The sequence below is a fragment of the Neofelis nebulosa genome, chromosome 4, assembly GCF_028018385.1.
Source record: "Neofelis nebulosa isolate mNeoNeb1 chromosome 4, mNeoNeb1.pri, whole genome shotgun sequence".
Classification (NCBI taxonomy): Eukaryota; Metazoa; Chordata; class Mammalia; order Carnivora; family Felidae; genus Neofelis; species Neofelis nebulosa.
In genome coordinates this window covers 110,753,821-110,768,909 of record NC_080785.1, presented here as the reverse complement: position 1 = coordinate 110,768,909, position 15,089 = coordinate 110,753,821, and the positions used below count along the sequence as shown (strand labels likewise).

Here is a 15,089-nt window from a genome sequence, read left to right as displayed (position 1 = left end):
GAAAAAACGCCCTGATTTTTTTTTTTAAGTTTATTTATTTTTTTTGAGAGAGAGAGAGAGAGAGAGAGAAAGAGAGCACGCACACACATGAGTGGTGGAGGGACAGAGAGAGAGGGAGAGAGAGAGAATCCCAACCAGGCTCCGCATTACCAGCTGGGAGCCCGACACAGGGCTCAAACTTACAACCTGTGAGATTACGGCCTGAGCTGAAGCCAAGAGTCAGATGCTTAACTGACCGAGCCACCTGGGTGCCCCACAGAAGTGCCCTGAGGTTTTAAACTTCTTCCCCAAATTAACTTTAAGCCATGTTTCCCCAGTCCTGAATCCATATGTTTGTGTGTTAAAATTTCATACATCCGTTGTCAGCTTTGTGGGGGGCAGTAACATATATATAACATAAATTTTACTGTTTTAACCATTACTGTGCAACCATCATCACTGCCATCTGTCCACAGAACCTGTTTCATCTCCAGCTAAATTCTTCATTGCCTTTCCCATCGAGCCCCGGAAACCACCATTCTGTTTTCGTCTCCATGAATTGAACCACTCTAGTTGCCTCATATAAGTGACATCATGCAAGATATGCCCTCTTGTGACTCACTTATTTCACTGAGCACAGTATCCTCAAAGTTCCTCCACGTTGTAGCCTGAGAGAATTTCTTTCCTGAATAATCCATTATATGTGTTCCTCCAGTGACGGATACTTGGGTCGCTTCCACCTTTAGGCCATTGTGAATGTTGCTGTTGTTAACAGGGGTGTACAAATTGATGTTTGAGTCCCTCCTTTGAGTTCTTTTGGGTATATACGCGGAGATGGGAATTGCTGGATCGTGTATACGGTAGTTCAATTTTTAATTTTTTGAGGAACTACCACAGTGTTTTCCGTAGTGGTCACACCATTTCACATTTCCACCAACGGTTTCCAGTTTCTCCAAATCCTTGCCAACACTTGTTATTTTCTGTTTTTTGTTTTGTTTTGTTTTTGTTTTGATAATAGTTATCCTAATGGGCACAAAGCGGCATCTCATTGTAGTTTTGATTTGCATTTCCCTGATGGCTATCTTTTCACGTCCTTATTGGCCATTTGATAATGGCTAATATCTTCTCTGGAGAAATGTCAATTCAAGTGCTGTGTCAAGTTTTTAAATTGAGTTATTTGTTGTTGTTGACTTTTAGGAGTTCTCTATATACTCTAGATGTGAATCCCTTACAAGGTGTGTGATTTGCAAGTGGAACTCAACAGTTTCCTCCGTTGATAGTGTCCTATGATGCACAAAAGTTTTTAATTTTCATGATATCCAATTTGTCTGTTTTCTTTGTTCCCTGTGCCTTTCGTATCATATTGAAAGAATCATTGCCAAATCCAGTGTTGTAAGGCTTTTGCCTTATGTTTTCTTCTAAGAAGGTTTATAGTTTTAGCTCTCATGTTTATGTCTTTGATCCATTTTGAGTTAATCTTTGTATGTGGTGTTAGGTAAGGCTCCAACTTCATTCTTTTGCATGCTGGATATCCATCCAGTTTTCTCAGCACCATTTGTTGAAAAGACTGTCCTTTCCTCATTAAATGGTCTTGGCACCCTTGTCAAAAAGTCATTGAACCTTATATGTGAGACTTTATTTCTGAAATTCCTGTTTTCTTCTGTTGATCTTTATGTCTGTGTTTATATGCCAGTATTGTACTGTTTTGGTTACAGTAAGTTTGTAGCAGTTTTTGAAATCAGGAAGTGTGAGACCTCCAAGTTTATTCCTTTTCAAGGTGTTTTTGACTCTTCAGGTTTCCCTTGAGATTCTGTATGAATTTTAGGATGGATTTGTCTATTTTTGCAAAATTTGTTTTTGGGGTTTTGATAGAGATTACACTAAATATGTAGATTGCTGTAGCTAGTGTTAGCAATGTAAAGTCTTCTATTCCATGAACATGGGATTTCTTTCCATTTATCGGTGTCTAATTCTTTCAGCAACAGATAGCTGTCAGAGTACAAGTCTTTGCCTCCTTCCTGAGTTTATTCCTAAGTATGCTTCTTTATGCTATTGTAAGTGGAGTTTTTGTCTTAATTTCTCTTTTAGATTGTTCGTTGTTAGTATGTAGAAAAGCAACTGATTTTTTTGCTGTTGATTTTGTATTCTGCAACTTTGCTGAATTGATTAACAGTTCTTTGGTACAGTCATTAGGGTTTTATACGTATAAGTAATCATTGAACAGAGAGAGTTTTACTTCTTTTCCAATTTTGATGCCTTTTCTTTTTTTCTTTTTTTTTTTTTTTTGCCTTATTTCTCTGGCTGGGATTTCTAGTACTGCGTTGAATAGAGGTAGTGAAAGTGGGCATTCTTGTTTTGCCCCTCGTCTTAGAGGAAATCCTTTCAATCTTTCACCGTCAAGTATGGTATTATCTGTGGGCTTTTCGTATATGGTCTTCAGCATGTTGAGGTAGTTTTTTTTATTCTTAGTTTTTTTGAGTGTTTTTGTCATGAAAAAGATGTTGAATTTTCTTGAATGCTATATCTGTATTCATTGAGATGATTGTGTAGTTTCTTTCCTTCATTCTGTTAATGTGCTGTATTATGTTGATCTGTGTTTACATGTTGAACCATACGTACATTCTAAGAATAAATCCCACTTGGCCATGGTATATAATACTTTTAATATACTGTTGAATTTTTATTGCTATTATTTTGTTGAGGATTTTTGCATCACTATTCATCAGGGTCTGTGGTTTTCTCGTAGTGTCTTTGTCTGGCTTTGGTATCAGTGTAATGGTGCATTAGCCTTAGAGGGAGCTTAGAAGTGTACCCTCTTCAATGTTTTGGAAGAGTTTGAGGAGGATTGGTGTTTCTTCTTCTTTATATGTTTGATAGAATTCACCAGCAAAGCCATCTAGTCCTGGGCTTTTCTTTGTTGGGAGGCTTTTGATTGCAGGTTCAGTCCCCTTACTAGTTATAGGTCTATTTCCATTCACTATTCATGATTCAGTCTTAGGAAGTTGTGTGTTTCTAGGAATTTATAGATTTCATGTAGATAATTTGTAATGTACAGTTGTTCATAGTACTCTCTTGTAATTCTTTTTCTTTCTGTAAAAACAGTAGTAATGCTCTTTCAATTCTGATGTTAGTTATTTGAGTCCTCTCTGTTTTTTTCTTAGTCATTGTAGCTAAAGTTATATCAATTTTGTGGATCTTCTCAAAGAACCGATTCTTGGTTTTATTGATTTCCTCTATTGTTTTTCTATTCTCTATTTTGTTTATCTCTGCTGTGATCTTTATGTCATTTCCTCCCCATTGCTAGCTTGGAGTTTAGTTATACTCTCTAGTTTCTTAAATTGTACAGTTAGATTATTAAGATATTTCCTCTTGGGGTGACTGGGTGGCTCAGTTGGCTGAGCATCTGACTCTCGATTTAGTCTTAGGCCATGATCCCAGGGTCATGGGATAAAGCCCCACATTGGGCTCTGCACTGAGTGTGGAGCTTGCTTAAGATTCTCTCTTTCTCTCCCTCTGCCCCTCTCCCGCACTTGCACTTTCTCTCTCTCTCTCTCTCTCTCGCTAAAATCAATAAAAACAAAATAAAAAAGATATTCTCTTTTTTTTTTTAATTTTTTTTTTTTAACGTTTTTATTTTTGAGACAGAGACAAAGCATGAATGGGGGAGGGTCAGAGAGAGGGAGACACAGAATCTGAAACAGGCTCCAGGCTCTGAGCTGTCAGCACAGAGCCTGACGCGAGGCTCGAACTCACGGACCATGAGATCATGACCTGAGCCAAAGTCGGCCGCTTAACCAACTGAGCCACCCAGGCGCCCCTCTCTTTTTTTTAATATAAGCATTTACAGCTATACATTTTCCTTTAATCACTACTTTCACTGGGTCCCATAAATTTTACTGTTTTATTCGGTATGTTGTATGTTCCTTTGAGAAGATGTTCTCTAATTTCCCTTGTGATTTCTTCATTGACCCATTGTTTAAGAATGTGTTGGTTTAATTTCCACGTATTTGTGGACCTTCTGGTTTTCTTTCTGCTTTTGATATTTAGTTTCATTCTACAATGATCAAAACAGATACTTTTTATGATTTCATTTTTTTTTTCTTAATTAAGACTTGTTTTGTGGCCTAGCATATGGTCTACCCTGGAGAATGTTCCATGTGTACTTGAGATGTGTATTCTGCCTATCGTGGATTCAGTATTTCGTAATATGTCTATTAAGTCCATTTGGTCTGCAGTGTTCTTCAGTCCTCTGGTTCCTTATTGATCTTTTGTCTTGTTGTTCTATCTAGTTTTCTTTTTTTTTTAATTTTTTTAATGTTTTATTTATGAGACAGGGAGAGACAGAGCATGAACGGGGGAGGGTCAGAGAGAGAGGGAGACACAGAATCTGAAACAGGCTCCAGGCTCTGAGCAGTCAGCACAGAGCCCGACGCGGGGCTTGAACTCACGAACAGTGAGATCGTGACCTGAGCCGAAGTCGGACGCTTAACCGACTGAGCCACCCAGGTGCCCCTGTTCTATCTAGTTTTGAAAGTGGAATATTAAAGTCTCTTACTATAATTATAATTCTGTCCATTTCTATCTTCAGTTTGTTTAGGGTTTGCATCATATATTTGAAGCTCTGATGTTTGGTGGATACGTTTTTATAATTGTTACATCGTCTTGGCATATTAACTCTTTTATCCTTATATGATACTTAAAAAAATTTTATTAATGTTTATTTTTGAGAGAGAGAGGGAGGGACAAAGCGCAGGTAGGGGAGGAGCAGAGAGAGAGGGAGACACAGAATCTGAAGCAGAGCTATCAGCACAGAGCCCAACACAGGGCTTGAACCCACAAACTGCAAGATCATGACCTGAGCTGAAGTCAGATGTTTAACCAACTGAGCCACCCAGGCGCCCCTGTGATGTCCTTTTTAGTCTGTTATAACAGTTTTGACTTAAAGTTTATTTTGTCTTATATCAGTATAGCCATCCCTGCTCTCTTTTGGTTACTATTTAATGGAATGTCTTTTCTGTCTTTTTACTTTGAATTTACATATGTCCTTAGCTCTAAAGTGAGTCTCTTCTAGACAGCATGATGTTGGATCTTGTCTTTTTATCCAGTCTGACAGTCTTTGTCTTTTGATTAGAGAGTTTAATCCATTTATATTTAAAGTAATTATTGTTAGGGAAGGACTTTTGCCATTGTATTTGTTTTCTGGATAACTTACAGGTTTTTTGTCCATTCTTTTCTTTCTGACAGTCTTCCTTTGTGTTCAGTTGATTTTTTTGTAGTGACATTTCTCATGTCCATTTGTGTGTATTTGCTAGATATTTTTGTGGCTACCATGGGGATTATATATAACATCCTAAAGGTATTACCTGTTTTAAACTGATAGCAACTTAACTTCGCCAAAAACTCTGCTCCTTGGTAGTTCTGCCTCTTTTTACATTGTCAGTGTCACAGATTACATCTTTATATATATGTATCCATTACTATAGATTTATAGTTATTTTTATGCTATTGGTTTTTTTTTTAACCTTATAGAAGAGTAAGAAAATGTACTTATGAGGGCACCTGGGTGGTTCAGTCAGTTAAGTGTCTGACTCTTGGTTTCCATTTGGGTCATAGTCTCACAGTTCATGGGACTGAGCCCCATGTTGGCTCTGTGCTGATAGCATGGAGCCTGCTTGGGATTGTCTCTCTCTGTCTCTCCCCCTCTCATGCTCATGCTTGCTCTCTCTCTGAAAATAATAAACATTAAAAAAAAAAAGAAAATGCAATTATGAACTAAAATCATAATAATACTTGTTTGTATATTTGTCCCCATGTTTAGCTTTACTGGAGAATTTTGCATTTTCACATGGCTTTGAATTTCCAAATAACATTGTTTCATTTCAACTTGAAGGACTTTCTTTAGCATTTCTTGTAGGGGAGGCCTAGTATTAATACTACCTCAATTTTTGTTTATCTGGGAAAGTCTTAATTTCTCCCCTCATATTTAAAAAAAATTTTTTTAAATGTTTATTTCTGAGAGAGAGAGAGAGAGAGAGAGAGACAGAGAGAGAGACAGTGTGAGCTGGCAAAGGGCAGAGAGAGAGGGAGACACAGAATCCGAAGCAGGCTCCAGGCTCTGAGCTGTCAGCACTGAGCCCGACGTGGGGCTCAAACCCGTGAACCATGAGATCATGAGCCCAGCCGAAGTTGGATGCTCAACCGACTGAGCCTCCCAGGTGCCCCTCCCCTCATATTTGAAGGACTGGGTTTTTTTGTTTGTGTTGTTGGTTTGTTGGTTTGTGGCCAGACATAGAATCCTTGGTTGATGTTTTTTTCCTTTTAACACTTTAAATATTTCATCCCTCTGCCTCTGGACTACAAGGTTTTGACTGAAAAGTCCACCAATAATCTTAGGAGGATTCCTTGTACTTGTAACTTGTAAGTTACTTTTTTCTTGGTACTTTCAATATCATCTCCTTGTCTTTGTCTTTCAAGAGTTTGATTACAGTGTTTCTTGGTTTGGGTCTTTTTGGGCTTTTCCTTTGGGTTTTCTTTTAGTTTCTTGTGTTTGTATATCTATGTCTTTCCTCAGATTTGGGGAGTTTTTGGCCATGATTTCTTCAAATAAGCTCTATGATTCTTTCTTCAATTCCCGTAATGTATATATTGTTCTACTTTATGATGTCCTTTAAATCTCTTATTCTGTGTTCATTTTTATTCATTCTTTTTCCTTTTTGTGCCTCACAGTAATTTCAAATGTCCCATCTTCAAATTCACTGATCCTTTCTTCTGTGTGTTGGGAGTTTTCTGTTCAGCCCATCCAGTGACTTTTTCAATTCAGTCATTGGATTTTTCAGTTTTAGAGTATCTGTGTGGTTATTTCTTATCTTTTTGTTGATAATCTCTTTTTACTTCTGTACCATTTTCCTGATTTCCTTTAACTCTTTGTATTTTTCTCTTCGTGTTTAGAATAGTTGTTGTAAGGGGTGCCTGGGTCGCTCAGTCGGTTAGGGCGTCCGACTTCGGCTCAGGTCATGATCTGACAGTTTGTGAGATCAAGCCCCATGTCGGGCTCTGTCTGTGCTGACAGCTTAGAGCCTAGAGCCTGCTTTGGATTCTGTGTCTCCCTCTCTGCTCCTCCCCCACTTGCACTCTGTCTCTGTCTCTGTCTCTGTTCCTCTATCAAAAATAAATAAAACATTAAAAAAATGTTGTTTTAAAGCCTTTGTCAAGTAAATCTGAAGGCTGTATTTGTTCAGGGTGTTTTTGGAGATTTGTATTTTCCTTTGAATGGGTCGTGTTCTTTTATTTCTTTGTATCCATATGATCTTTAGTTGAAAATTCAGCATAAAACAGCTACCTGTCATAGTCTTTGCAGACTGACTTCATGCTGGGGGAGAACTTCACTAATCAGTGCAGCATGAAGTCTTGCCATCTTTTTAGGCCTTTTCTGAACATTTGTCTTCCCTGGACCTGTCTGTGCTTTTCACACGTGGGGTCAATTTTCCTGTATACAAGGCTATTTTGGTTTGGTTTTGTTAATGTTTATTTTTGATAGAGTGAGACAGAGCATGAGCAGGGGAGGGGCAGAGAGAGAGGGAGACACAGAATCCGAAGCAGGCTCCAGGCTCCGAGCTGTCAGCGTAGAGCCCGACGTGGGGCTCAAATTCGTGAACCGTGAGATCATGACCTGAGTCGAAGTCAGATGCTCAACTGACTGGGCCACCCAGGCGCCCCTATACAGGGCTGTTTTGAAGTATGTTAGCGCCTGGGTGGCCCATTCAGTTAAGCATTCAACTCTTGATTTCAGCTCAGGTCGTGAACTCACTGTGAGTTCGAGCCCCATGTCAGGCTCTGCACTGACAGTATGGAGCCTTTTTGGGATTCTCTCTCTCTGCCTCTCTCTCTACCCCCTTCCTTCTTGCTTGTGCGTGGGTGCACGCTCTCTCTTTCTGCCTTTCTCTCTTTCGCTGTCTTTCAAAATACATAAATACACTTAAAAAAAAATCTTTAAGGTGTGTGAAATTCCTCAAGAATCTTTCCCCTGCTTCTACTTGGGACCTTAGCTGTTATCTTGTAGTCTCCTGCCTGTAATTTCTTGCCCCCAATTGTCTGCAGATTTGTAGTCCATTTTCAGTTTTCGTGAGTGACCCCCACTGCTCCTCATGGCTTCCACTAGCCTAAGATCCCAGCCACTTTGACCATCTGAACTCTGAGTTAGGCATCACAGAGACCGATCCCTAAAGCAGCCCTTGAGTTAGAACATGCACAGTTGGGCTGTGTGCTCTCCCCATTTTGTGGAACGGAACTGGGGCCCAGGCTGCTGCTCACCTCTTATTGTGCCTTGAAACATCAAGGAGTGGGTGACTTACGGGCCATTAAAAATGCCGCAGGATTTTCTGCCATTTTAAATTCGGTGTTTTCTTCATTGGGCATACACTTCATTGCTGTAGATCTTTGACCCGTTTCCTATTAAGTTATCTTACTTTAAGATTGTTGAACTTCTTGGATATGTAGATTACTGTTTTTTATCAAATTGGGGACATTTTTAGACATTTCTTCAAAAAACTTCCTTCTTCTTTCTTTTTTTCTCATATTCACCCTGTGTATGTTGGTGTGCTCAGTTTCTCTGACACTATCCATTTTTCCCCCCTTCTTTTTTCTCTGTGGTTTCAGGTTGCACAATCTCTATTGATGTATCCTCCAGTATGCTAATTATTTTCTTTTGCCAGTTTAAATCTATGTTGAGGCACTCCAGTGAACTTTTTTTTTAAATGTTTATTTATTTTGAGAGAGAGAGAAAGAGTGTGAGAGAAAAAGGGCCGAGAGAGGGGAGGACAGAAGATCCGAAGCAGGCTCTTTGCTGACAGTGGAGAGTCTGACACGGGGCTTGAACTCACGAACAGTCAGATCATGACCTGAGCCGAAGCCTTGTCCACGCTCTTGTCCAGTGAGGTCTGGGCCCCTTTGCAGGGGTAGTTTTTGAAGCCTATTTGTGACTCATTCTTACCCTAGAGGGGCTATTGGCCAAAGCTTCTTGGCTTTCTTTGGTAAACTTGCTGGCTTGCAATTGTCTGTTACTCTCAGGAAGCTACCAGCCTTCTCCTTTTTTCTTACCACCAGAATCTTCATTGTTTTCAAGAGTGCCTTTAGACTTTGACCTCCCTGCCACCCCCCTCCCCCCCCCCCCGCCCCAGTCTATTTCAAATAAAGTCCTTTCTTTTGGATAGAGCTTTGGCCTCTCTGATCTTAGGTTACCTCTTCCCCTGGGCAAAATCTCTGAGACCTTGCTCCAGACCTAGGGGTGGGACAGCGACTTGATTCTTTTGGCGTGACAACCCTGCTTTATGAGCGGGGTTCTGGGTGCGGACTATAGCCTCTGGTCTTGTTGGCTTGCCTCTCCCAGCCCGAATCCTTGCTGTACAGTATTTTTGGCCGGGGGTAGAGCCTTTGATCTGTGAGTGGGGGCTGGGTGAAAGAAGGGAGGAACGGAGCCCCTGTGTCGTTAGCCACACTCTCCACGAATGGTGGCTTTTGCCACTCCGAGCGGTGGGGAGACTAAGAAGTGCCAGTGGCCTGCCCCTTCTGGTGCCAGGGATTTCAGGGATTAGGGAGCCTCATTTTCTTGTTCACACTTGAAATAGAGCTTCTATCTAGCTGACCTAGGAGCAGGGGCGGGAGGGTGCGGGTCATGACTCTGATCTACCAGAGTTGCTTGACTAAATGCTTCATTTGCTGTGTGCCCTTAGGACAATTCCCAGAGACTTTAAATGATTGTTTCTTTAGTAGTTTTCACCAGTTGTGGGTGTTTCACCAGGGAGCAGTTCTGCCAAGCTCCCAGTGCCTCTGTCCCGGAAGTGGAACGTCTGGGCTTTCTCTGGAGGGCTGAGGGCGGGGAAGGGTGTTAAGTGATGGTGAAAAGGGGACCTTAAAATACTACTTTGACTGCGATTAGGTAACTGGACATCTACTTCGAACACCTGTATGCCATATTTTGTAGCTCTGTTGAATCTTCTTGAGTGTAAAACCCAGGTACGTTTTTGTTACAGGTTAAAGAACTGTTTTCTTCTTTGGGCGTTCAGTGTAATATCTTGGAACTTGATCAAGTTGGTAAGTAGGATGGGTAGGGTATACTTTTGTTTGTAATAAACATCAACAAGACTAACTACCTGTCATTTGCTTTGTTCAGTTCAATTTACTCTTGTCTCTTTGGGTTAGGCGAGCCGTCTTTGTCTACATTCAACCATGCAGAAAATAGAACACTACACGACAAATAATTGGGTGTAGATTTTTTTTTAATGTTTATTTATTTTTGAGAGAGAGAGAGAGACAGAGCGTGAGCAGGGGAGGGGCTGAGAGAGAGGCAGTCACAAAATCTGAAGCAGGCTTCAGGCTCTGAGCTGTCAGCACAGAGCCTGACATGGGTCTCGAACTCACAAAGTGAGATCATGACCTGAGCCGAAGTTGGACGCTTAAACGACTGAGCCACCCAGGCGCCCCTAGTTTTTTTTATTTATATGCTTTTCATATTTGAGGGAAGGGAGCAGGAGGAAGATGTATAAACGGCTAACCCTGAAACCCTTCAAGGCATGTCATAAGTATCTGCCAACTTTCTGGCAAAATAGGTTAAGCTGTTATAAATGAAAAGAAACTACCCTTACTTCCTGATTGTATTAGCCATGAGGGGAAACACAGGAACTTTTCAGCTTTACGCTTTTGAATTCTTGTCATCTCTCATCCATCCAGCTAATATTAACTGAGCACTTTACACATGTGGTCTGCAAGGGTGGGAACCAGGGTGGTGAACTGAAAACAGTTTGGTTTCTGCCTCCACCAGACTTCACCAACTCCTCTTAGCCATGTCTCCTTAACAAGTGAGATGTTCCTGAATCTTTGAGACTTTTCTACGGCGTATACCAAATAGGGGAGTCAGAGGTAGTCGTGGCCTTGTTTTATTTTTTGGGGTGGAGGATACACTTGGACTGTGGGTCATAAAGATTTTTCACATGCAATTATAGGAAGTATTTTCTGAGTTATTACAGTTGAAGCAGATTATATCTTGATATTTGCTCTTTAAAGAGGATTCTTACCTATTTGTCTTGGCATGGCCATTGAATAATGCATCAAAATCTAATTTAGAAGGATTTGTTTTAAATGAATTTATAGATTTGCCTTTATTCTTTGTTTCCTTTGAAAATACATGGGTGTTTCCTCTTCTTGAGTCATCATTTTGTGAAGTTATATAATATATAAATATGTAAATACTGACCTTTATGGCTGTGTGCATGTGAGCGTTTGGTGTTGTAACACTTCTGTTCAACTCCCCAAAGTTTGGAACCCTTTCAATGTTTTTACATATTTAAGTTTTTATTCTTCAGATGATGGGGCCAATGTTCAAGAAGTGCTGTCAGAAATCACTAATCAGAGAACTGTGCCCAATATTTTTGTGAATAAAGTGCATATGGGTGGATGCGATCGAACTTTCCAGGTAATAATAGTATTATATGTTTTTAATGCTGTTTCTTCAAAGTTTGTTTTCACATTTATTCAAAAGGGGTGAGAATGGCTTTTAGGAGTCTATTCATTTGTCTTTTGGAAGTTGTAAAATGGAAAAGCGTGTAAGAGAGTTCTCAGATCATCTTGAAAGTAGTGATAGATGAGATTGCTGTTTCTTTTTTTTCATTTTTGTTTTAATGTTTATTTTAGAGAGAGAGAGAGAGCGAGTGGGAGAGGGTCAAAGAGAGAGGGAGACACAGAATCCAAAGCAGGCTCCAGGCTCCAAGCTGTCAGCACAGAGCCTGATGCGGGGCTAGAACCCACAAACTGTGAGATAATGACCTGAGCTGAAGTCTGGCACTTAACCGACTGAGCCACCCTGGCCCCCCAGATTGCTGTTTCTTTTTAAGTTAGATCCTTATTCTATAACTGCTTACTTTTATTAAAATCCTGTTCCCTTATAGTTTTTATGTATGTATGTAAGTGGTAGTAGTCAGTGATGAAATACTTCTATTTCAGATTGTAACTTAAAATTACATTTTCTTGGGAAAATAGATTGTCTGTATTGTATGTTAATCTATGATCAGCATTGTTATCTATTAACAACCTGCTTCATTAGTCCCAGAAGCCATCACCCAGTTCCCATGGAGGTATGTACCTTAATCTAGAGATCCCTAAACACCTACGGGAGTGCTGGTCTTGCCACTTGTAACCTGGAGAAGATGTCAGAAGATGAATCTGGAACGTAGAGTTCTCAATTACACTTAAAAAAAAAATTTTTTTTACTGTTTATTTTTGAGAGAGAGAGAGAGAGAGAGAGAGAGAGAGCGCAACAGAGCATGAACAGGGAAGGGACAGAAAGGGAGACACAGAATCTGAAGTAGGATCCAGGCTCTGAGCTGTCAGCACAGAGCCTGACGCAGGGCTTGAACTCACAAACTGTGAGATCATGACCTGAGCCAAAGTCAGAGGCTTAACCGACTGAGCCACCCAGGCGCCCCGTCAATTCCATTTCTTATGAAAGGAGCTGCCTTGCATGGCTGATGCTTAGGATTCACAGTTTCCTAAGGGCAGCTTGAAGTCAGGAGGCCAGAGGAGTCCTTCTTAGAATATGCCAAAAGCCACCAGGGACACCCATCCTTCAGGGGCCGTGTGGCCCGCGCTGAGTCCCATAGTTAAGTAGCTTTTCCACTGTGCTTCCGAGGATGAGCTGGTGCCACCAGGTGTGCCTAAAGCCAGTGTTGTGGATGGAGCTCCCATCTTCACATAAAGAAAACTGTTGTTACCTCACACATTGAACGTCTAACCTCACCCAAGCTACTACTTTTTTTTTTTTAATGTGTATTTATTTTGAGAAAGAGGGAGAGAAAGAGTGCAAGCAGGGGAGGGGCAGACAGGGAGGGAGACACAGAATCGGAAGCAGCTTCCAGGCTCTGAGCTGTCAGACAGAGCCCGACGCGGGGCTTGAACCCACGAACTGGGAGGTCATGACCTGAGCCGAAGTCAGTCGCTTAACTGGCTGAGCCACCCAGGCACCCCTCGCCCAAACTACTTTGCTCAAAAGGCAGGCCAGGCAAGCAAGAGACATTGTGCAAGAGCCAGCCTTTATGACCACTGTTGAAAGAAAAAGCAAAATTTTGTGTTGTATAGGAAGGTTACTAAGAAGCTGCAAAATTTAGGTCAAATCATGAGAAACCAGGTAAAAATGTAAAGTGTATATCCTGCTGATGATGCAGAAGGGTTTCAAAATAAAGCCTACCACAGGTGAACAGAACATAGAGGATTTTGAAAAATGATGCTTGGCTATTTTATATTTTACTATACTGGGTTATGATATTTTGATGGTTAGACCAAAGAACATGACCTCATCTCACAAAAAGCCATGACCTGTGGGTTATTTGACACATGTCTAGATGTCAGGTGATAATGAACAAAAAATGTATGCACTTGGCATACATTCTATCTAGTTGAACCCTATTTGAATACCATCTAGATAAATTTATAATTCAAAGTTAGATAAATTAGAGACTGTTTCTTGTGCTTTTTAAAAATTTATTATGTAATTTACATCCAGATTAACATATAGTGCACCAATGATTTCAGGAGTAGATTCCCTAAGCCCCTTACCCATTTAGCCCCTCCCCCCTCCCACAACCCCTCCAGCAGCCCTCTGTTTGTTCTCCATATTTAAGAGTCTCATGTTTTGTCCCCCTCCCTGTTTTTATATTTTTGCTCCCCTTCCCTTATGTTCATCTGTTTTGTATCTTAAAGTCCAATTAGAGACTGTTTCTAAGAGTTTTAGAAAAGCAATCCATGCTGATTAAACATAGGGTGCAAAGAAACAGATTTTTAAAAGGTCATGCCATACTCTCTCCTTTGATTACACCGTAGGCACATCAGAGTGGTTTGTTACAGAAGCTCCTTCAGGAAGACTCAACATATGATTATGACCTCATTGTCATTGGGGGCGGTTCTGGTGGCCTTGCGTGTGCTCAGGTATGAAAATAATGAAACTCAGAGATAATTTTCCTGGCGATTGCCATAAGCACTTCTTCCCCTACTTTATTTATTTATTTTTTTTAACATTTATTTATTTATTTTTTTTTTAATTTTTTTTTTCAACGTTTTTTATTTATTTTTGGGACAGAGAGAGACAGAGCATGAACGGGGGAGGGGCAGAGAGAGAGGGAGACACAGAATCGGAAACAGGCTCCAGGCTCCGAGCCATCAGCCCAGAGCCTGACGCGGGGCTCGAACTCACGGACCGCGAGATCGTGACCTGGCTGAAGTCGGCCGCTTAACCGACTGCGCCATCCAGGCGCCCCAACATTTATTTATTTTTGAGACAGAGAGAGACAGAGCATGAACGGGGGAGGGTCAGAGGGAGAGGGAGACACAGAATCTGAAACAGGCTCCAGGCTCTGAGCAGTCAGCACAGAGCCCGATGCAGGGCTCGAACCCACGGACTGCGAGATCATGACCTGAGCCGAAGTCGGACGCTTAACCGACTGAGCCACCCAGGGGCCCCCTTCCCCTGCTTTAGAAAAGCCAATTTTGACATTACAGTCCAAGCTTTTACTGTGATAATAAAAAGTAAAGGCTGTGTTCTTACATAGTCTTTTCCTTTCAGGGAGAGAAAAATTGGGGGATTGTCAGGAAAATGACGAGACCTTTATCTGTACCTTTTTCTTGTAGGAAGCTGCCATCTTGGGAAAGAAAGTTATGGTGCTAGACTTTGTGGTCCCGTCACCTCAGGGCACGTCCTGGGGTAAGCACTCTTGCCTTGTCGTTGTGACTTGTTTTCTGTTTCCATACATCTTTGGTTTTCTTCAATCTAGTTAATCCTCATAACAGTCTCAAGAGGTACAACCGGCCTGTTTCATAGGTGAGGCAGGTGACTCTCGGTCAGGTTGAATAACTCATCTAAGATCTCATAGTTAACATGTGGTGATTGGGAGAGGGAACACAAAAATCACTAAGGAACATTTTGCAAAAAGAAAGAATTCCATGGTTCCAATATTCCAACACTCGTGCTGTAATAATTCTTGCACACCTGTGCTAACGTTTTCACTTAGTTGCAGTCACCGTGTATTTATACCATGTGGTGCTGACCTAAGCTTGCCTTAACACTGGTC

The 15,089-nt window shown here is 41.0% G+C and overlaps 1 protein-coding gene across 1 annotated transcript in view; it reads left to right on the top strand.

Moving 5' to 3' along the window:
- Positions 1-9,894: 9,894 nt before the first annotated feature.
- The window catches only part of TXNRD3 (thioredoxin reductase 3), a 54,432-nt gene continuing 49,237 nt past the window's right edge, over positions 9,895-15,089 (top strand). The window contains exons 1-5 of the mRNA XM_058725765.1: positions 9,895-9,913; positions 10,008-10,068; positions 11,337-11,446; positions 13,846-13,950; positions 14,650-14,722. Of these exons, the coding sequence (XP_058581748.1) occupies positions 11,420-11,446; positions 13,846-13,950; positions 14,650-14,722 (205 nt within the window). The 5' untranslated portion in view covers positions 9,895-9,913; positions 10,008-10,068; positions 11,337-11,419. The remainder of the gene's footprint in view (positions 9,914-10,007; positions 10,069-11,336; positions 11,447-13,845; positions 13,951-14,649; positions 14,723-15,089) is intronic.